We start from the raw sequence: 23,737 nt of genomic DNA, 5'->3' as shown, positions 1-23,737 counted from the left end.
TACCGACGCTGCCAATCACTTGGGGACCACCTGGTTCATAGCCATTTTTCTAGTCCATCACAGTCCTACAAAATAGCAAACACTAAGGGATTTTTTCCACATCTGCGCTGTAAAGCCTGCAAAAATAGATCAAGCTATCTAGGAAGACCAGATGATGTCAAGGCTACTCAAGAAATCAAAAAACTTCTGAATTGTAACTCGGAATACACCATATACTGCCTTGAATGTCCATGCGCTAAAAGCTATATAGGCAGTACGATCCACTCTGCGAAGAAACGCATACTTCAGCACAGGAGACAGAATTAAGACACTCCGGATTTTGGAATCGAAATACATTATCGATCTCCAAACCAGGGCCCCTTGGGGTTTAAACAACGATGAAGAAATGTGGGTACGTCTCTAGATGTGTGGGATCATACATTTAGAAAATGAAAACTGGAATGACCGAGCAATGTCACAATAGGAACCTTTTAGAAAAAATGACAATACTGAAAGCTTAAAATTTAGCATTTTCTTTAAAAGACTATGTCCTATAATAGTAAAATAGGCTCCCCTTTTCTATACACTCACTATAGTACTGAGACAATTGCCCATACAGGGCTAGATAACTGTATGGGGACATTCTTGTAAATATACACGTCAGGTGACACGGATTGGTCATTCTAATACACTTTTTAACATAAGGCTATGAACTTATATTGTAAACCTTATAGAATGACCTGTCTTCCATAATGTTTGAATTATTATTAGGTATATTCATACACTCAGATGTTCAACAATGCGTGTCGCCAATTGGTATTAACTGTTCACTATCATCAGAATCATAACCGTCCCTTACGTAAATGTTGCACTTTACTGTTTGTTGAAAATATGTCTCTTTTATAATTAGCACGAAAGCACTTTATTCTGAAGCCTTTCCTCTCTAATGCATATTGAATAATACATGTTCTAAGATGGCTGCTGCATTCGTAACTTGTGCAATGAACCCTTTTCTATGTTTATAAAATTTTGAAAGTGTAGAGTACAAATGGCTGTTCTTTACACACAACAAACCGACACTGACGAAGCCGCAAGGCGAAACGCGTCTGTCGGGGGGGGTGAGGGGTCTTCAATAAAACATCATCGGAAGGATACCTGTGTGGCCTCCATTTTTGGCTGCATGAGGCTGATTGTTGTTTAATATATATATATATATATATATATATATATATATATATATATATATATATATATATATATATATATATATATATATATATATATATATATATATATATACACTGAAAAAAAACATAGGTTTCAGGGACATTATAGTTAGTTGGACAATTCACTCATACAAAACCATAGAAATTCCTCCGTTATAGTTAGTTGAACTAACTATAACTTGTGATGTCACTGACCATGTCATGAGTGATGTAATATGTGACGTCATCAGCAGTGCATTGCGGGAGCACAAGTTATAGTTAGTTCAATCAACTATAATGGGGGAATTTCTATGGTTTTGTATGAGTGAAATGTCCAGCTAAATATAACTTCCCTGAAACCTATGTTTTTTTCAGTGAATTTCAAGGGTTTTTTAAATGCTAATTTCTAACTATAATGTTCATTAAACCTATCTTTTTTTCTGTGCTTTTAAATTATCATCCCATTCTCAACCTGTTCAAAACTAAAAATGTCACCACTTATCCATCAATACCTTCCGCCAAAAAAATTGCCACAAATAGGAGCCACAACTAACGCTAATGATATGCAAAGTAGGCGTTCCTGTGGAAAAAAACCTAAAACACCAGTTCCCCATATTTTCAATGACCAACCAAATCTGCAATGAGATCCAAAAAGCAGGCGATAAGCCAATTTAGCAGTAAGAAATTAACATTATCCTTTAACTGGTGTAAGGGGGTTGACTATCTACAGGGTGAATTTGACCCAACTCACAGCCACATCTAAAGACCAACACGTAATACAGCTACTGATCATGCAGCTCGGACACCTTATAAGGCCAAAACACCCAGTGCCACCACCACCAGAACCGAACCTCCCCCCGGACCCCACCCCCTACTACCACCGACTCAGCGCAAAACAGGAAAACGGACCTTCCAAAAACGCCATGGCCCCTCAGCCGCACAATAGCTGAATGTTGGGAGATGTGGCAACCAAGTAAATGTGAAGGAGGCAAGTCACCCATCAATAATAATGCACACAATGCCAAGTGAAGCGGCGATGTGCTCCACAGACCTCACTATGCAAAGCACAAATCTCTCCATGTGGACATATACTATTGATACTTGTAATATTGTGCACAGTGGATGCAACCATGTTACCTCAGGCAATGGAGAAGATCCTGGTCATGTAGCTGCGTTGTCCCCCCCTGGAAGCGGAAGTGAACAGGGCTGGTTCAACGTACGCCACTCCAGCATAGGAGAATGAATAAATAGGTCAGGCCCTGGGCGTGGTTCACTTGTGGGAAGGCCAACGAGTCTGCCAGAGCTGCAGCCCTCATCCTGCCACGTGGCTCCCGCCATGACCGCGGATCTCCTCGAAACAGGCCCCCTGCAAACCCAGCGGCACAGCAGAGCAGACTTATGTCTGTACACACTACTGCCTTTGATCTACACTGCGGCCAGCAGGGCTCACAATTCAGATGCAGTGGCAATTGCAGATGACACAGTCCAGTAGGCAAGACACACTGCTCCCAGTGCGGACTGCAGAGACCACGCATGATCGCAAGCTGCGCACACGCTGAGCGCCACAGGTACCACTAACTCAGTGCACCATAAGTCAATGCCACATGGCCTTATCAAGGCAGAATTCATTAGACAAAAGACATTGCTCCCACTGCGGCCCGCCGGGACCACGTATCATCGCAGGGTGCACACACGCTGAGTCCTCCAGGTGCCACTAACTGTGCAGCTCAACTCAACATCACGTGGCTTTGCACCCATCCTGACCGCTGCCTCCAGCCTACACAGGGGTTAGCACGGTTCACAATTCAACACTAGTAGCAATGCAAATTGTGTAAGAGACTATAATGGGTTAAGAAGATCAAATGCTCCCAATCTGTGCAGCTCAAGTCAATGCCACGTGGCTGTGGGCCTTTGCTAACCGCTGCCTCCGGACTACACTGGGGAAGACCGGCGGCACGTGGTGCCAACTAGCCCTGTTCAACACAAGCCAATCCCACATGTGTAACTATGTCCTGAGTCCTGAATGGCAGTGACCCCAACTTTGTGGCAGCAACCACAGCACCAGACTCCCTTCAATTAGTGAGGGGAATTATAATATGGAAGGCCGGCGACATGTGGTGCCACTACGCAGGTCTGTGAGGCCACCAACGTATGCACGTGGCTGTGGGCCATTGCTCACCGCTACCTCTGGCCTATACTGTGGAAGACCGATGTCACATGGTGTCACTCACTAACCCTTTTCAACACAAGCCAATCCCACATGTGGAACTGCGTCTTGAGTCTTGAATGGCAGTGACCCCAACTCCATGAGAGAACCACAAAAGAAGATTCCCTTCGATCAGTGAGGCATATTTCCATATGGAACGCCGGAACGCCGGTGACACATGCTGCCACTGACTCTGTTCAACACAAGTCAATCCCACATGTGTAACCGTGTCCTGAGTCCTGAATAGCAGTGACCCCAAGTCCGTGGCAGCGACCACAGCAGCAGAGTCCCTTCGATCAGTGAGGCATATTTCCATATGCAAGGCCGGCGACACGTAGTGCCACTAACCCTGTTCAACACAAGCCAATCCCTCATGTGTAACTGTGTCCTGAGTCCTGAATGGCAGTGACCCCAACTTTGTGGCAGCAACCACAGCACCAGACTACCTTCGATTAGTGAGAGGTATTTGCATATGGAAGGCCGGCGACACGTGGTGCCACTGAACCTGCACTACGCAGGCCGGTGGGGCCACCAACGTATGCACAAGGCTGTGAGCCCTTGCTCACCGCTACCTCTGGCCTACACTACGGTCAGCAGGCCTCAAAATTCAGATAGAGTACTGATTGCACACGATGCAGTCCAGTAGGCAAGACAAATTGCTCCCAGTGCGCCCGTCCACACCAAGCAACATCACAGGCTCATACAGTCTCAATGCTTCTGGTGCCACTAACTGCACCTCAACTCAACGCCACGTGGCTATGGGCCGTTGCTGACTTCTACCTCTGGCCTACACTGCGGTCATCAGGGCTCACAATTAAAACTATTTCTGGATTCATTAACTACAGAGTCCAGTAGGCAAGTAACTATCACAGTCCTAAACCCTACATAATATCCTTTTAGTATCCTTGCTTAAAGAATTTATTTTATATTAGTTATAGCTTTACTACAATGACCAAATTCATCTTCAACTGCAAATGAACACTCCATAGCAGTCTACACTGCGGGCAGCACAGCTCACAATTCGAATTTTAAATGCTAATTTCTAACAAGAAGATTGTACTCAGAAAATACAACACTTCGTCAGTGCATTCTATACTTATTTCATCTTTTCATGATGCACCTCTACTGCGCTCAGTAGGGCTCACAATTAAAAAAAAATCTTGATTTATTAAATACAGTCCACTATGCAAGTACCAATCACAGGCCTCAAATCTACATTATATCCTTTTAGTTTCCTTTCTTCTAGAACATTTTTTATTTCAGTTATAGCTTTAGTACAATCACCAAATTCATTTTCAAGTGCAAACAAACACTCATTAGCAGTCTACACTGCAGGCAGCAGAGCTCGCAATTCGAATTTTGGACACGTGCTCGACTAACCCTGTTTAACACAAGCCGATCCCAGATGTGTAACTGTGTCCTGAGTCCTGAATGGCAGTGACCCCAACTTTGTGGCAGCGACCACAGCACCAGACTCCCTTCAGTTTTATTTGTTGTTGTTTTCTTTAAATAAAATGTTTTATATGTAAATCTATACATGACTAAGATCCAACCGCACAGGGACACTTCCGGGCTGAAGAAGGTTATTGGGGGTATGTTGGTAATGTGGGAAGAGGGTGCGTTACTTGCTAATGTGGGGAGAGGCAGCGTGAAAGGGGTATCTCTCACAGAAAGAACTCCGGTATGTTTTCAGAAATCCCTTGGACAGATGCCAGCTGACGGAGTGAATCACAAAATTGTTTTTCAATACTTATGTAGTGTGAGTTATGAACAGTTCGTACCCAGGCTCGCAGAGGGACAGCTGTGGCCCATGGGCTCGACTCACAGACGCAGTACTACGAGCCGTACGCTCCCAAAGGAACAGCAGCATAGTAGCTCGCAGACATACAGGTTAAGGTTGCCGGTGGTGACTGGATGGCGGATGCTCCACAGGTCTCAATCATAAAGAGTCCATGAAAAATTGGGCAGAGGGTTAGTCGTACCCTGGGCTGTATGGCCGTCAGGGGCCTACTACCACGTGGTGCAGACTTGAGTTGCACAGGGTTAGTGCCACCCAACCTGATGTGGCCGTTACGAGCCTACCACCACATGGCGCGGACTTGAGATGCACAGGGTTAGTGCCACCCGAAGCTGATGAGCCCGTCAAGGGCCTACCATCACGTGGCACACACTTGAGTTGCACATGATTAGTCGCACCCTAAGTTCTATGGCCGTCAGCGGTCTACCACCACGTGGCATTGACTTGGGTTGCACAGGGTTAGCGGCACCAAAAGCTGATGTGATCTCCGCCATTCATGACTCAGGACTCAGCGACACCTGTGAGACCTGCTGGGACGCAGAGCTTTAACGGGCACGGGGAGTGCCCACTTAGACACTCCGGTGGCAGCAGGTAATTATTTGGTCATGGATGCGCAGGGGCGGCAGTGACTCTCTCTCTCTCTCACTTCCTTCTCTTCACTCTCTCTCTCACTCCCTTCCTTTCCTCCTATCTCTCTCACTGTCTCTCCCTTCTCCCTTTCTCACTTCCTTTCTTTCCTTCCCTCTCTTTTTCGCTCTGGCTTTTTTTTCCTTCTCTACATTAATGGCAAGTCACCCACAGGAGTGTTCCGCCTTGTTGTTTTGTGTTCTTTTTGTTACATTTAGTTTATTAGTTTATCCTTTATATATATGTTTATGAAAAAATAAAGTATGAAAAAAATTACTTCAATAACGTTTTTGGCTGTTTTCTTAAGTGCTGTGTGACTCTTTCTCATTCTTATTACTGTTATTTGGTGTTGTTCACCATGGTGTTAAATTCTGGGGCAGTTATCGCGGGAATACTGGTGATGTCTGCAGTTCGCAGAAGCTTCTGAATAGTGTGTTAGATTTTTCTCAACTTTAGTTGCATTAAAGTGCTGATAACGAAATGCAGAGTCGCCGTTCCCGTGCAAAAAGACACGAGGTGCACCTTTGCTATTTATTCTAAATACTAAAATCCTGTATTGAATTGCACTGTGGTAATGGGTGCACTTGCAGTGTACACACAAAATCAATGAAGAAATCTCATTGTATTTATATTGATTGGGAGTAGTGGGTCAGGTGCTGGATATTGACGGAATACACTGCCCATTTGTTTATTTTTCTGTACACTAAAAAATCACATCACAACTTTCACAACAACTGGAATGCAAAACAAATTCCGGCGATAAGCTGCGTTAGCACCAGGGATTATACCCTGCTTTCTGCTGGTGTTAAGCAGGACGACTACCTGCAGCATGCAGCACAGTTACCTGCTGCTTCTGCCAAAGAGAGGACAATGACTGGAACGTTGCTGTGAACCTACTTGTGAGCAACTTCTAAGGGCTTGTGTAGGCTTGCCTCCTGTTCTGAAGTCTCAGGGACACAAATACTTTACTACCAGCTTCCTTGGACTCCACTGGAGGCAGTTCTGACCTGTCAGGTGGTGCCTATTCCAGTTCTGGGCCTCTGGAGGTTATCCCTGTTGCTGGAAGCTGAACAAGCTTGACGAAATCTAGAAAATCGATGCATCGCCCTTGCAGCGCCTGTTTTTCCGACACTGCACCGCCGTGCAGGAAGAATTTCCACGTACCATCGATGTGTGGCCAAAGAATTAATTCTGCGACTGTCTGCAGCTGAAAAATCTGCTGCACGCCGATTCCAGTGCACTGATACCTCACCGACTCAGGCGCAGGCCCTGCTGTGCCGCTGAAAGAACCAACGCATCGTGGGACCGTGGCTGAAGAAATAAACACTACACCTGTTTCCAGCCGCTGCATCGACCTCCAGCGCATCCCAGATTTTCAAGCATCTCACCTGTGTGGCAAATTTTACCCACGCATCACACGCAGACCATAACCGTCTTGGTATCAACGCATCACTTCCCCCCTAACAGTCCGGATTTGACACATCATTTCTCCTGCATGCAGCAGAACTTTGCATTGCCTCCCCAAGAACTCAGGAATTGACGCATCACTGTGTTTTATTAGGCTTCCCTTCTCTGTGGCTGTTTGGCTTGTGAATTTTAGACGAACCTAAAGGTACACTGTGTAAAATCACGCATACATAGATTTCTATGGACAGAATTGCTTGAAACATTTCAAAAGTCCTATTTTGAATTGTTTTTGTTGGATTTTTGTTGTTTTGGTCTTGTTTGGTTTTGATAAAAAAACATTATTTTTCTAAAGTGGTGTGGTGTCCATTTGTAGCCTTTTTACTGTGTTACTGTATGTCTGGGTGCAAATACTTCACACATTGACTTTGGGATAGGCCTGTCTGCTTGTGCCAAGCTACCAAGGGGGTGAGCAGGGGTTATATAAAGAGAGTAACTCTGTTATCCTGAGTAGAAGGAAGGGTCCCTGCTTGGACAAGGTTCATACCTCTGCCAACTAAAGACCCCCATTTCTAAAATCCAGAAACTGCAATTTGCTACCAGGGCACTCTTTTCGTGTTCCTAATTACATGCATCACTCCAAGAGGGGCATCCATTATTTTGGAACGGTAATCCAAAATAACAAAAAAATCCCACTAATCATTGTTGCCCATGGTGAACAGCATTGGCAAAAAAAACAAGCATTGATATAACCAATAGGTCTCGCCTTTGGGGCCTTATAAGTGTTAAGCCAGAGCTATTGACTTTGCCAATGTCTTTAAGCTGTGCTGTAGAGAAGTGTGACTGCTGTGCAGCATGCTGAAAAGTTATAATAAAAAAGTGACAGAATCATTTTTGTTACCTTATATATGACCAAGAAGGCATTATGTACAACTGAACAAACATATAAAGAAAAGTATTTGCAAGAAAAAATTTCTTCAGTTTTCTTTTGTTCTTGCAATGCTGGCAACGTGTTTCTGCCTATTCCAATGGCTGTTTGGTAAAGCTTTTTTTTGAGGGGGCATGAACAATCGGAGGCTGAAGGTTGGGAACTAGTACCTGTACTATAACACGAGCAGCGGCCAGAAGCTAGGGGAGAATCAATAGATGCCAGATTCCGAGAGTGGGCTGAGGTGGTGCTGAGTGATGCTGTGGTGGTAGTGGTGGTGGTGGTGACTGGTGCGTAGACGATGCTGAAGGATACTCGGGTCTCGCTGAGTGATGATGAAGTGGTGGTGTACAACTGCAAAGGCGATGCTGAGTGATACTGATGTGGTGCTGAATGATGCTGTGGTAGTGCTGACTGATATTATTGTGGCGCTGAGTGATGCTGTAGTGCCGCTGAGTTATGCGGTGGTGGCGCTAAGTGATGCTCTTGTGGCGCTGAGTGATGCTGTGGTGGCGCTGAGTGATGCTGCGGTGGCCCTGAGTGATGCTGTGGTGGCCCTGAGTGATGCTATTGTGGCGGTGAGTGATGCTGTGGTGATGCTGATTGATGCTGTGATGGCGCTAAGTGATGCTGTGATGGCGCTGAATGATGCTATGAAGGGAATGAGTGATGCTGTTGTGGCGCTGAGTGATGCTGTGGCGGCCTGGAGTGATGCTGTGGTGGCGCTATGAGGTCTTCGTCGGAACTGTATCGCGTGCTGCGCAAGAGATCGGGTGAGCTTACTTTCCAGCAGCCCCTTGGGTCGAAGGATGCTGGGCTAAAAGTGACAGCTGGATTAAGCCCTCAGCATCTACAGGCACGCAGGGGCCATATATTTTCAGTTTTCTTGTTTTTTAATTATTGTGGTGTGTGCTGTATTGTTCTGGATTGCTGGGGATGAGAGATTAGAATGTAATGTATTTGAAGACAATCGGTCCACGGGTTGTTTTTAGCTCAAGTTCATAAATGCGATTTTGTGTGTTTTCAGGCCTAGAATGGAATTTGGGGCGGGGATGGAGAGAATCTCACGAGGCTCGATCAGTGGAAGTGGTCGAAACAGGTCTATTTTTCAAGTGTGGGTGTCCAATGTTATTCTCAGGGCCGATTCAGATGTTTTCAACATTTGTGCTTCTGGAAGGCTACAGTCAGTTTCCACCTGGTTACAAAGCACACACGATCGGCTCTGTAACTTCATTCAACCCCTTTTGCCCAGCACTTGCCTCCAGTGCTATCTGGTTCAAGGCTTCGTCTTCGGCGCCAAGCAACCGCTGCGGGAGCCGCTTCCTGCGCTGAGGCCCGGGACCACCGCGGGGATGGGTGAAGGGAACTGGAGGATCCGGAGAGTGAAAACTGTAGCTGGCTGCGCTGTAAGTGGAATCTCAGGGAGGAGAGGGCGAGAGGGGGAGGGAGCAGCTTGTATGCCGCCCCTAAACTGCCTCTTCTCGGAGACCACCCCAGCCCTGTGTGCAGTTCCCAGAATGCCCCTTCTGATGTACCCACCTCCCACATGAGCAGCGACTCATTGACGGCTCAGGCAGAGCAGACAGCTCCCCGCAGCGCACCCTCTCTCTGGCACGGTAACGGAGAGAGAGCAGCATTAAAACCATAGGCCACCCTTACACCATCAAAGACCATCGAAGATGTTAACAGTCTTTGCTTTTTTTAGATATAGCACAAAATCTGTATGCACTGGACCGCTTTACATGTACATAATTTTTAGGCATTAGGCACGTGCAGAGGAAGTGAATTGCCCAGAATCACAGGGTTATGAGTTGACACTAAGGCTCCACATCGGCACTAAAATGAAAGCGTGCCTCATGCTAAAAGTGGGAGGGTTGAGGGGACTGCGGCCTTAGAGCACACAAAGTGTTTCCCTTGCGGGAGTGAGCCAGGTGCACCATGTGTTTGAAGTTAATTACAAACATATGGTGTCAAAGCTCGTTCCCCCAAGGTAATTGTCAAACGTGCACGTGTTGCCATCAAAAGCAATGTAACGTGTGCATGTTTTTAGGGCAAAAAGCCAACCGATTACAAAAGTTATTTTTCCTACACAGCGCATTCGCACTGCCTAGGCGAGACCTAACAAGGGAAAAATATTTGTTGCAGGGTCATAAAACATATGCATGCTTGTGTAGTGACGCAGACATGTCATCATGCCTGCGTTGGCCAATTTCCCTTTTTGAACTGTTTTGCTGATGCTGTTCACCTTTGGTAACGAACAGTGGCAACGCCTAAAAGGTCAGTTAACGCCTTTCAAAGCCGAGCTCTAGTGAATGCTTGTTTATTGCCATTGGATACATATGATTTCATGTATGTTTTTAGAATACATTGGTCATCATAAATATTGTTTCTTATTTTACTACAATTTTAAATTATAGGGTACTCTTGAATTTGAGATGTGTACATGAATGTGCAGTTTAACAATACAACTTTGCCAGAAAGTTCCACATAAGGTAATTGATGAAATAAAGTGCCATGTTACATGACTTACAATTTCGAGAGGACCAATCGCAGGAGTTTTTTCTTTCTTTTTCTTTTTTTCTTTCTTTTTCCTAAAATAAGGTGAAAGCAAACAGCAGTCACACAACCTCATCTCTTTCTTTAGCCATGAAGTCAAAGTTCAAATTATAAGTCATGCAAACTTCGGACAGCACTTGAAGGAATAAAAAGCATTTGAAATGAAGAAATTCATAAACACATCTACAGGAAAAATAACCAGCCTTAAAATAAGTCAACAAACAGAGCCGTTTTCATCAGCTAATTGAGATGCTTGGTGTTTATTGTTTATGGTCTGGCTTCACAGCGCAGATATCGCCAGACAAATATGTGAGAAAGAATCAGCGTGCCCACATGTTGCGACTGCGAGCCAGGAATACATGTTCGAATTGGGCACAAGTTGTATGGGTCCACAAAAAATCGTGCTATGTATTAAGTATTGATTCAGAAAAGGGGGTGTTGATGAACAGAGTGTCTGAATTAAGCAGACCACTCTTACCCAGTCCAAAGATCAGGGCTTGATCCATCACCGTTTTTTAGCTCACTGCACCATCCCAGCTCAGAACCTGGCTACATGCAAATTAGTCTGACCCTGGCCCAGTGCATCATGGGAACAGGGCTTACCAAACTACCAAGCCAATTCTTATACTGGAAGGAAACAAGCTTCCGGGGACCGGTTTCTGGCATTTCAGCCGTCTTCGGCCCGGCTTGCTTGAATCCTGATGGTGCAGTGAGCAAGGGACTCACATCTGAGTATACCCTGCCACGCCTATGGTGGCCAAAAACGATTCAGAAAAGGGGGTGGTGATGAACAGAGTGTCTGAATTAAGCAGACCACTCTTACCCAGTCCAAAGATCAGGGCTTGATCCATCACCGTTATTTATCTCACTGCACCATCCCAGTTCAGAACCTGGCTATATGCAAATCAGTCTGTCCCTGGCCCAGTGCATCACGGGAACAGGGCAGACTAAACTACCAAGCCAATTCTTCACCAGAAAGGAGACAAGCTACCGGGGACCGGTTTCTGGCATTTCAGCCGTCGTCGGCCCGGCTTGCTTGAATCCTGATGGTGCAGTGAGAAAGGGACTCATGTCTGAGTATACCCTGCCACACCTATAGTGGCCAAAAACTATTCAGAAAAGGGGCTTGGTAGTTTGGTTTGCCCTGTTCCCATCATGCACTGGGACAGGAACAGACTAATTTGCATATAGCCATGTTCTGAGCTGGAATGGTGCAGTGAGCTAATAAACTGTGTTGGATCTAGCCCTGATCTCTTGACTGGGTGAGAGTATTCTGCTTAATTCAGAAACTCTGTCCATCACCACCCCTTGTTGTTAAATGTATTAAGTATCAGTCTTACAATGGGAATGAACTTGAACTTTCAGAGGCACATGTCTCTGTAATGGTGTTAAAGTGTCCCAGATACGCACAAAATGTATATGTTATTTTCTCTGGCAGCAGCACAGATGTTCTTTTATTACTTGATAAGAAAAGACTTCCCACCACAATGTTAGGGAGGTATGTTGTGCACTTCCATGCACAACATGGCAGGCACCTGCCATGTTGTACATGGAACTGCTGGGGGGTACCATAGGTACCCCCCATGTGCACCCCCCCGGAGTCCCTGGGGGCCCACAACGGGTTCCCCTAGCAGACTCTGCATGCCTTTCCGTGGCGGCAAGGCATTCCTCAAAGCACATTGTAATATGGCTGGCGGTGTCAAACAGACAGCGCCACCATATTGCAGCCTTTTCCGCCCGGTCGCAAGTCGACTGGGGCGGAAATGCGGCGGACGGTCTTTCCGTCCGCCCTGGACCCCACAGCCATAATAATATGGCTGACGGTCTTTCCTACAGGGATGGTGGGTGGATTGCCCCCGCCGGGCCAGCAGTGACCACCGCCGGCCCGGCGGGGGCAATCCACCCACCATCTTAATGGACCCCTAAGAGTTGATCTAAAGCAAGCTGTGTGTCTGGGTAATCTTTCTTTCAGATTGTAGCAGAAACGGGAGAGGGATAGAAGTACCTAAATGAACATTTGTCGAAGAATGTACTCCCCCCCCACACATAGACAATGCTTCATTTGTTGATCTCCATGCTGACATCTAAAGCAATACAATTTAGCAGTCTCTCTAGACAAAAACAACTGTAATCAAGGTTTTTTCAGCAAACTAGATAAGAATGTGATTCTGTTCTAAGCACTGTACGAGCACAATCACAAACCAGAGGTAAGCCAAACTTGCAGATACATTTGTTACTTTCTTATACGCTTTGCAATTGGCAGCAAAGTAAATGTACACTTTTTTCTTCCTTTTCTAATTAAACTTAATTTTCTTCTCTTGCAATTTCAATTCATTTGCTTTCCATTGTGTTTCTATTGTATAAGTTTGCTGTATGCCTTGTTATGTTGTCATATTTGTGACTCTGGATCAGTCTGGCTTGCGAACATCTCTTGTGTGGAATGGGTGTATGAAATAGATTGTAGGGATTCAGGAAGGAGATGGTTGCGGAGCGGACTGAGCATTTGATGCGACCACTAGTGCAGGGCTTAATTTAAGGAATCAACCTATACTCATATAATCACTGTGTCGTGATTCATCTTCGAACACCACATAACTATTGGCGAAGAGGATGGGATACATGAGAGCGAAAGAGGTGAAGCCCTGGAGTCGTTTTGTTGGTGTGTGCTGGCCACCAAGGTCAAGGATACCAGTAATATTCTGGTCTATTACAGGTTTTAATTGGATCTACAAATATGGAATTTAATGTTTCCACCATTGAGTTTATTCTTTCTCTGAATAGGGTGAGTAGGCAAAAGACAACTCAGGGCGTGAGTACATAGCGGTCTTACGTGCTGGACATGGTTTTTATCAGAACATGTTATTTCTTTAGGTGGACTTTTGGCTTGTGCTAATTGAAAGCAACATTGTACTTATTTTGTGAATTGAGACAGGTAAATGGCTGTAGGGACTTTTTGCTTTTCACCTGCATGTGAGTTCTTGGTGGCCTTTATTTGCCCTGACCTCATGATATTTGGATAATATTGATCAAGGGTTATGACGCTACTAGTGATGTGTAAATATATATATGTTTACATAGAACATAGAGAGGGGCTCTAATTTGTGAATGTTGGGTGAACATTCTTCCCTTGTGATCACTTTATTTATATTTACTGGGCCTGCGTTTAAATAATTTGTGGTATTTCTCAAGTGAGCGCTGGGGAACCCTATTTTACCCTTCTTTTCAGCACATCAAAGAACAGACTGTATTATTTTCTCCAAAGGTACCTAGAATAATATTAGTTGTACTGTTATAACATATTCTTGGTAGGAGAAACGTTTTAGTAGCAACAACAGCCTTTTCACTAATAACTGTTATTGTGATAGTTATATTCATATTCTACATTGCATTATGCAGATTGTTGAATGTAACAAACGTGTTGTATAACTCAACCGCAGTCACAGAAGAAGTAAAAGAGAGGATATGGCCTCAACACAGTTTGTGGCACAACCACAACCTTTCGACAGTGTGAGGTAAACTAGTGATCCAATAGTGAACTTGGTATAGATATTTTGAAAATTACCATTTAGTTATTGATTCGAGTAATAACAAGAGAGAGTGACCCTTTAACCAAAAAAGGGAACTGGGAAAATCACAATATTTGAACACAAAGTGTTCCCTAGGTCAGTATCTGATCATTCAAAATAATTATCTGTTTGGCTACTATCACTCCTCATTTATTCCAAAGTCTCTTATTCCGACCTCAAACCAACAATACTGGACTCTAACCCTTTAAGAATAAGTATAACCACAAAGACACTTTTTCCCCCTTCAAAAGAGTCAACCTAACAATGCCAATTAGTACATTATCTTCAGTTTTATTTAAAACATTTAAAAATACACCTATCTTTAATAGTCAGTGTATACATATATTCCTTAACTCATAATAATAGTTTGTCAGATCTCTGTATTCATGGAACACATTTGCTCAACTAACCACAGTTTGCAATACATAATCATCATTTTCAACATTTCATTAAAAACATATACATGAATACATTTTAATAAAACCACAGTCAACGCGTTTTGGTGGATCTTGCTTTCGCACCACCTTCCTCAGGACAGTTAAAAACACAATAATTTGTGAATGAAATTATTTAAAAACAAATGTCACTAATGTACATTGGCAAACGTTCTTAAGCATAATATAATACATTATTTTCATAAATGTTTTATTTACCAAAACGTAATAATTCATTATTACAGAGGCCTAATTCTTCCCAACATCCCAACATGTGTTATTTGTAGTCCCACTTAGACTAAAGAGCGAAAAACATCAGATAGATATCCCTTTTATTGCATATTATACTGAGTCCTTCAAAACCCTTGCTGAGTTTCATACCAAACTAGACTTATTCCATTCATATTTCATGCCACCTAGATCTCATATATTAAAAACTTCTATGCATACCTTTATACACTTCTCCAGGTACCCTGATTTTCCATTCAAGGGAACTGCAAACCACTTCACCCGTAACTTTTTCTATGGGAACTGCGGAGACAGATATTTATATATATTGTTTTCTTTAAACATCCTGACTCAATATATATGTTCTCCTGGTTCGGGTCATATACTCACCCTGATCTGAGGTATTGGGTGTTTAGTCATATATCATTCCCCAGTTTTCCTCTCCTTCTGACCGTGTAGCTTACTGCATGAGCTATTTCATACGGGTAATTCACCTAATATAAAATCAATATCTAGAAGGGCCAATTTCGAATTCAATGCTCTAAGAGCTAATTTAATAACATATATTTAACATATTTTACTAAAAAGCTGTCCCGTTAACACGTGGTGTTCTCCCTCCACTGTCAGAGTTAATGTTTAAAAGTCAACACGAGCTTGAGGCACCCTTCTCTTTTCTGTATGGTGGGATTAATCAATTATCCCTGGGTTGCACTCTACAATGGAAAACTCAGTGTTACTTAATATATTCCCTATTATGTATTTAACTATAACTGTTTGATCTCTCATCCTATAACCAGCTCATAATTCTATCATTTTGCCTTGCTGTCGCTATGGCCATATGTTGAAATTGGTCTCTTTTTATGAGCTTATTTCCAATTTCATTCTTAAAAATATTCAATTTATATACCTCCCTTTCTTTTATTTAACAGGCGAGTATTCAGCAGTGTTAGCTCAGTCATAACTCAATTCATTGGTGACCTACATGACACACTACTCGTGCGGGTAATAATAGGCAATTTAACCCTGTCTCTGCGGCGTTTATCATTATGGCCTTCATTACTTATTTATAGCATGGCGATACGTGCATTATATCATATCTTTCTCGTACGGGTAATAATATGCGATTTAACCCATTCACGGTGGCGTTTGTTATTAAGGCCTTCATTATTTATTCATAGCATGGCAATAGGTGCATTATATCATGACTTGCTCTTCATTCACAGCTATCCCCCCCTTTACTCAGGGTCCTACAGGTACGAGCCTAAGTTTCATCTAATTTCTTGCAAAAGGCATTTCAGTCTAACATTTTAAATATTTCACCAGCTCCTCACCTTTCTTTACTCGTGGCAGCGCTTCCGCTTCTTCCTGGATTTACGTGGTAAACTAACAAGCCGATTCCACCCCTCAATATCCTACTTCAAGAGTCATTAGAGACAACAGAGACAATAGAGGCGGGCAGAAGTGGAATCTACCGACTCAGCAGGCCAATTTTACTCAATGTCGGATTTATCCAACGCGCTGGAAGTTGGCAGTTGCGATGGAGATGGAGAAGGAGGTGGTGAGTGGGGAGACGATGAGAGTGGGAAGAGTATACATAGTTCTCCCCAGGACTCTGACTTTGACTATGATAAATCCTAGGAGTGGCCTGACTGGGGTGCTGAGGAGCAGTCGGTTTTCACAGTCCAAGGTCCTTCCAGTGAGCTGTCTACTACTCCTACTCCCCTGGTAATAACGTCTGAGACATCATCAATATCTGAAATAACTTTAAATACTTTATACCAGGTAATGCTTCAACATCGCGATGAGACTAGAACCGAGAATTTGCGTACTCAAGGCGCAGTACGCCACCTTCAAAATAATCTCCGACGGGTTGGCAAAACCTGTAATGAGGTCTCAGCCAGAGTGGTAGAAGCAGAAGCTCGGATTTCGGCAATGGAGGGCTCGATGACTCACCTAAACAAACAGTTAACATCGCTAGAGGGGTTAAAAGAGGAGATCAATTGGAAACTGGTGGATCTCGAAAATAGATCACGTAGGAATAACCTGCGTATTTTAGGTATTCCTGAAGCTAGCAAAGGGGGGAATATTAGACAATTCGTAGTTGATCTTTTTACAGAGGCCTTTCCAGAGCTCACCCAGTGGAAATGGGATATAGAACTCCAAAGGGCGCATAGATTCCCCTTTCAAAAGAATGTCAAAAATTATTCTAATGCCAAGCCCAGAGTCGCATTTGACCTGGAATGATCGGCATCGCTTTAATGATCTAGGTATGCGCCTATTGGCTTGCACCCGTCAAGGAACGACTACAAAGGGGGTGGCAATCCTTATGAGAAGAGGGTTAGGGTTTCTTAAGCGCAGCAAGGCCGACAGCAAAGCCTTTTCTAAAATCCTAGCAACACGGCTCTCATCAATAATTGTATGTAGAAACAACAGGAGAGGAAGGGTTCAGGGACACTCCTATACCCCAGTCAAAATATCATTTAAACAACAAAGGAGTGACTCAAACAGTCAGACATAACAGGATGAGACGTAGAAAAAGCACGTGGGTGTGTAAAAGAAAAAGAATCACAGTGATTTTTATAAAACCCTCACTCACCCAACTATTGGGTGACATGCTTCATCATCAGGTTGTTCGCCGGGTATGCCAAGTGCATGCCTGGTGTGCTACTACACCTGCAACTGCAGTGGAGCTGGTTACTAGAATAAAAGCAGTGCAAAAAGTGATAGTGCATTTAAAGTGTCAGAATAAAAAAGTGCGCGTTCCAACCTATACTTAATTTTAATAAAGGTTGAAGCATGCACGATGTTAAAAAGGTTTGGCGGACAGGCTTGACAATAAATTTGAGTCAAACAGTCCTGATTTTTGGTTCATATGGTCGACATGTTTCTGCTCGTGGCGGCCTCTTTAGCCGAGCTTTCTTCAGGACCAAACTGTGACACTGGGCGGTATACACACGCTAAGGCGTACCCTGACCTCAGTGTACTAGAAAAAGAAAGGACTCACGGTTATTTACCGGATTACCCTGGTATTTCCAGGATGTTGTAATGTGAAAGCACAATTGTCTTCACTTCATAGGTCGGTGGGGCGGGTTTTCTTCACACCGGAAAAATCTGCATTCCGGAGACTCCCTGTATTTCCACCTTCGTAAGGCACTGCCACCGCCTGAATAATCTCATCAATAATTCCCACCATAGTATCTCGATGGCAACACGGGTTTATACCCAAACGTGACACCACGGATCATGTTCGTCGAGTAATCGCTTTGTTGGATTGGGCAGAAGGCACAAATACACCGGTGGGGGTCACTCTTTTAGACGCCGAAAAGGCGTTTGATCGAATGGCTTGGCCTTATCTTTGGGACCTTCTATCATTCAAGGGGTTTGGACCTGGTATGATGAGGGCACTGAAAGCTTTGTATAGTACACCAACTTCATCTATTAAAATTGGACTAAATAAGTCAACCTCGTTTCCCATTTGCCGAGGTACAAGGCAAGGGTGTCCGGCCTCCCCGTTGCTATTTGCAATATATATTGATGTTTTTCTAAACAAACTAAATCACGGGCACGATATAACACCTGTGGTGGCGGCAGGAATACATTATAGGGCACTGGCATATGCCAATGATGTGGTGGTCCTTACCACGGATATAGTTAAAGCAATTCCAAAGATAGAAGATTTGGCCAATCAGTTTGGTGCCTTCTCGGGCTATAAATTAAACATGGCTAAGACACAAATTTTATTTACTGGCCATAACCCCCCATCACTTCCTAATATAGTCCCCATAGCGACCTATCTGGGTATCAAGATCACATCACCAGTCTCACAGATTCCCGAAATAAATATTGTACCTACGATTAAAAAGTCTGATGCTTTACTTAAGCGTATTAACCATTTACACCTGTCTCTATACAGTAGAAACAATGTCCTGAAGATGATGATTTTGCCGAAGTTTTTATACTTATTTTGTTGTATACCTTTAGAGTTTCCTTTTCCTATTTTTAAACAGTTGGAGAAAATGACAGGGAGATTTCTATGGGGCTATAAACGACATCGAAGAGCCTACCAAAAAATGATACTACCAAAGGATAGGGGGGGTTGGGGCATCCCATATTTTTTTTATTGCTATCTATCATCAGTTTTGCAATTCATCTCTCCTTTAATAATTAGCGACAAGGCCCCGATCTTGGATTCTCACTCTCCATCAATTTACAAACTGGTTCTAGGGGTGGAGGCTAAGGGTTGTTTGTTAAAATTTGTTGAGCCCAGCTATTATAAAAGAACTAAATTTAAGATTTTAAAAGCTGCTTTCAGGGCCTGGAAATCCATTAAACGTATTGTTGATATCCCTAGAATCACGAGATATACTCCTTTGATATACTTCCATATTTTTCCATTTGCGGGTACAGATCATATCATGAAAAGATGGCGTAACCTTGGCATTACTCAGCTTAGTGATCTCCAACAGGATAATAAATTGCTAGAATTTACTAAGCTCCAAACTAAATTTAAATTTACGAATGCTGATTATTTCAAATATCTACAGTGGCATAGCTATTTTAATTCATTAACGGAGCAGGAACGCACATCGCTACATCGAATTCCTCTGATTGACTCTATGTATCAAAGAAGAAAGGTAGGCTATTTTTATAATCTGTTGTTGTCCTTACATCCAGATGATCTACTTTTTAGACAACAACTCTGGGCTGAGAAACTGTGATTGGATTCCATTAAGATGGAGGAATCCATCAATTTGGCCAATTCTATCTTGTTCTCCGGTAGGAGTAGAACATAGCATTATATGGTGTTGTACGATCTCTATTATACGCCAGCCAAAATCTCAAAATGGGGTTCTTCAGTTGGTACCGCTTGTAGCAGATGTGGTCTCCACGCGGCGGACGTGGTGCATATGTTTTTTTTTATGTCCAAAGTTAAGTAGAATCCTATCAGAAATCCAACTTTTTCTTTCTTTAATACTTGGCATTTCTGTAACACTCACATCAGAGCTTGTATTGTTTGGAGTTTCCTCTACATCCATGATTGACGACAAAAAGGTGTTATTCATCTCTACTGGGATCTTTCGTTCATGTGTGTCTCAAGACTGGATTAGTCCAGATCGGCACTGTTTTTTTGCCTGGAGAGGGCATCTGTTGGCAATGTGTATTTTAGAACGTGCCATCTATAGAATGAAAGGGCGTAAAAGAAGGACAATAGGAATAAAAATCTGGTCACCGGTAGAGCGATGGGTGGAGGGGGAAGTGGGGCAGTAGCCCTTTTTTTGTGTTATTAATTATAGTGTTGCCCCTTTTAATGTATAATCCTGATTGGAAATCTGTTTCTTTTTTTTTCCCTGTTTCTTTTTTTTTCCCTATGTTTGATTTAAATAAGGAATTTTCTCTGCTGTTCTTATGTTGTTTTTTCTGTTCTAAACATGCTTGTAACCTGATCAACTTGCAATGAAAAACCATAAAATCAAAAATATAAAAATAAAAAAAGAAAACTATATATATAAATATCTGTCTACGCAGTTACCATAGAAACTTTACGGGTGAAGTTTTTTGCAGTTCCATTGAATGGGAAATCAGGGTACCTGGAGAAGTGTATAAAGGCATGTATAGAAGTGTTTAATATATGAGATCTAGGTGGCATGAAATATGAATGGAATAAGACTAGTTGGGATGTGAAACTCAACAAGGGTTTTGAAGGACTCAGTATAATATGCAATAAAAAGGATATCTATCTGATATTTTTCACTCTTTATTCTAAGTGGGACTACAAATAACACATGTTGAGATGTTGGAAAAAATTAGACCTCTGTAATAATTAAATATTAAGTTTTGGTAAAGAAAATATTTATGCAAATAATGTATTATATTATGCTTTAGAACGTTTGCCATTTAACATTAGTGACATTTGCTTTTAAATAATTTCTTCACAGATTTGTGTGTTTTAACTGCCCTGAGGAAGGTGGTGCGAAAGCAAGATACACCGAAACACGTAGAAAATAACCTTGGTGGGTTTCTTAAAATGTACTCATGTATATGTTTTTAACCCCTTAAGTGCTGCCTCGGTGCATTGGCCGACGGCAGCACTACCTCCCCAGTGCTGCGCACGACCATTGGACGTCCATTCAGCACTAGTTCCAATGGACAGCGCAGCACTGGGGAGGAATGTTTAATAGCATCTATGAGGTTAAAGAAATGTTGAATATGATGTTTATGTATTGTAAACTGTGATTAGTTGAGCAAATGTGTTCCATGAATACAGAGATCTGACATACTGTAATGAGTTAAGGAATATGTGTATACACTGACATTTGAAGATAGGTGTTTTTAACCCTTTCCATGCTCATGACGAGCTCAGCTCGTCATGAGGCACAGTGGAGCTGTGCTGATGACAAGCTGAGCTCGTCATGAAATCATGTAAATCTGAATTCTTCAGCACCGGAGGGGAAAATGGGCAGCAGCGATGTGGTTAAATGTTTTAAATAAAACTGAAGATAATGTACTAATTAGCATTGTTAGGCTGACTCTTTTGAAGGGGGAAAAAGTGTCTTTGTGGTTCTACTTATTCTTAAAGCACTATTAATTCTAGGAAATTGGTTCCGGAGAGGAAAAAAATCGTTTTTATTACGCTGTTTGGGTGTTGATGCTCAAGAAATTTTTGATAATTTGCCTGAGGTTGACCCACCTGAGGATGTTTCGTGGAATTATTCATGGAATGATTTTGGTGAAGCTGTTGCATGATTAGAAACACAATCTGTAATTGTTGAGAGATTTCAATTTTTCTCACGCAAACAGGGTAGGGAGGAAGCAATTGACGAATTTACTGCATATCTCAGATTTTTTGCAAATACTTTGAGTTTGGAAACTGGCTACTTATCTTTGTGATCAGTTAGTTTTAGGCTGTACCAGCAAGAAAATTCATTGAAGACTATATTGTGTGCAATCCCATCGCTGCATCCACTTTACCTTCCAGAAACCCACCACACACCACCGCACTCAACGGACCCCCCGCCGCAGCTAAACACCACCCTCGCCCGAAGCCCACCTTCCAACCCCATCGACACTGACACCGCCGCCCGCAACCTCAGACAACGGATCGACAGCTGCGCCAACACTTTCGCCCTAATCAGGAAACCCTCCACCAAACGCAAAGACAGAAAAGCCAGCTAGTTCACAACCGACCTCCAGGCCTCCAAACAAACCTATCAAAAAACTCGAGAAGAAATGGCACCTCGAACAGACACCGGACAGCTATGCAGCCCACAAGAACACCATCCGCAGTCAATATCACCTCATCCGATCCACCATAAGGGCCTCCTTCAAGGACCGCCTCGACAACAGCACACAACAGCAAAGAGCTCTTCAACATCGTGAAGGAACTCTCCAACCCCAACTCCAACACCAACGACATCCCACCATCGCAAGACCTGTGCGACTCCCTAGCCACCTTCTTCCATCACAAGATCGCTGACAACCTAAACAGCCTCAACAATCAGGCCGCCCTGACAACCATCGGCACTTCAGACTCACCACCCACCATCCACACTGACCCCCTACTCACCTGGACAACGTGAACGACGATGACACCACCAAAATCATGAACACCATCCACTCCGGAAGCATTTAAAAAATAAAAATGAAACTTTTCAGATTCATTTCTTAAGGGCAGGCAGTGGTCCCAGGGACCACTGCCGGCTCTTAGAAAATATTTGTGCATGCATTCCCAAAGGGGAAAGGGTCCCCTTCCCATCTGCGAGTGCCTTACCAATCTTCTGAGAAGGGTGGTAAGCTGCGAGTGTTTTGCGACCACAATAGCGGTCGAAAAACATTCATACATGGGTTCTGGACTCGCTATTAGGAAGGGAAGCCCTTGGCACCCCCCTTCCTAATAGCAAGTTGCTCACCCTATTTTGCGAGTCGCTAATTGATTAGTGACTAGCAAAATAGAGTTGGTACGTTGGCCACACGTTTTTTGCTGTCACAAAAGGGGCCTAAAACCCCTTTGCGACCACAAAAACCTCGTACAGCTGGCCTTATGAACCACAGAATTGTTATTATAAGGTGTGCATCTGCACATGAAATTACTCATGCCTCAACATGTTCACCATATGGTGCCAGGTAGTCAGCAATAGTTAAGTATAATCCCTGCCTTCTAACACACTCACAACCAAGCCAAACTTGGTAAGAACATGTAACAGGAAAAATATCTAATTTCAGTGTCCTGCAATACAGTTGAGGACTCGGTTTGGTTTATGTGTCCTGTACTGTGGCACAATTACTACTGAACAAAGCTATGGAAATTGTACTCTATACATCTGCCAACTTTTTAATAACATTCCATACTTATCCTGCTTATTTGGTGGTAAGCTACGTGGAAAATCACTTTGCTGCCAACTGACGAAATAATCCTGGAGGCCACTGCACGCCAGACTTGAAAGTTGCATTTCAACACCATGGTACAGAGGGTCACACAAATGACAGGGGAACAGCAGAGTTGGTTGTGGACTGGCATTCCCTGGGCGAGGCCTGAAGAAGATGATGCTGCAAGCACCAAACATGAAACACTGCCAAGACACACAATACAGGAATGACGTCTCATTCCTGACTGCCCAAAGAGTAAAGACAACTCAAGCACACAAAAGATAAAATAAAAAGTAAACTAAATAGCATCCTAGTTCAGATTACATCTACACCTGCGCTGAATAGAAGTTTACTGACTGGAATAATGAACACAGATCTCAACCGAAGTGGAGAATCGAATGTACTGCGCATGCGCTGGTCGACTAACTAAGGAATGGTAGAG

General features: G+C 43.2%; 1 protein-coding gene across 2 annotated transcripts in view; it reads right to left on the bottom strand.

Moving 5' to 3' along the window:
• The window catches only part of LOC147688813 (ATP-binding cassette sub-family B member 5-like), a 973,135-nt gene that overhangs the window by 650,752 nt on the left and 298,646 nt on the right, over positions 1-23,737 (bottom strand). For both annotated transcript variants that reach the window (XM_086941722.1, XM_086941721.1), the window contains one exon: positions 10,678-10,738. In XM_086941722.1, the coding sequence (XP_086797848.1) occupies positions 10,678-10,738 (61 nt within the window). The remainder of the gene's footprint in view (positions 1-10,677; positions 10,739-23,737) is intronic.

The sequence above is a fragment of the Lissotriton vulgaris genome, chromosome 10 (assembly GCF_964263255.1).
Source record: "Lissotriton vulgaris chromosome 10, aLisVul1.2, whole genome shotgun sequence".
NCBI lineage: Eukaryota > Metazoa > Chordata > Amphibia > Caudata > Salamandridae > Lissotriton > Lissotriton vulgaris.
This window is presented reverse-complemented; position numbering and strand designations above follow the sequence as displayed.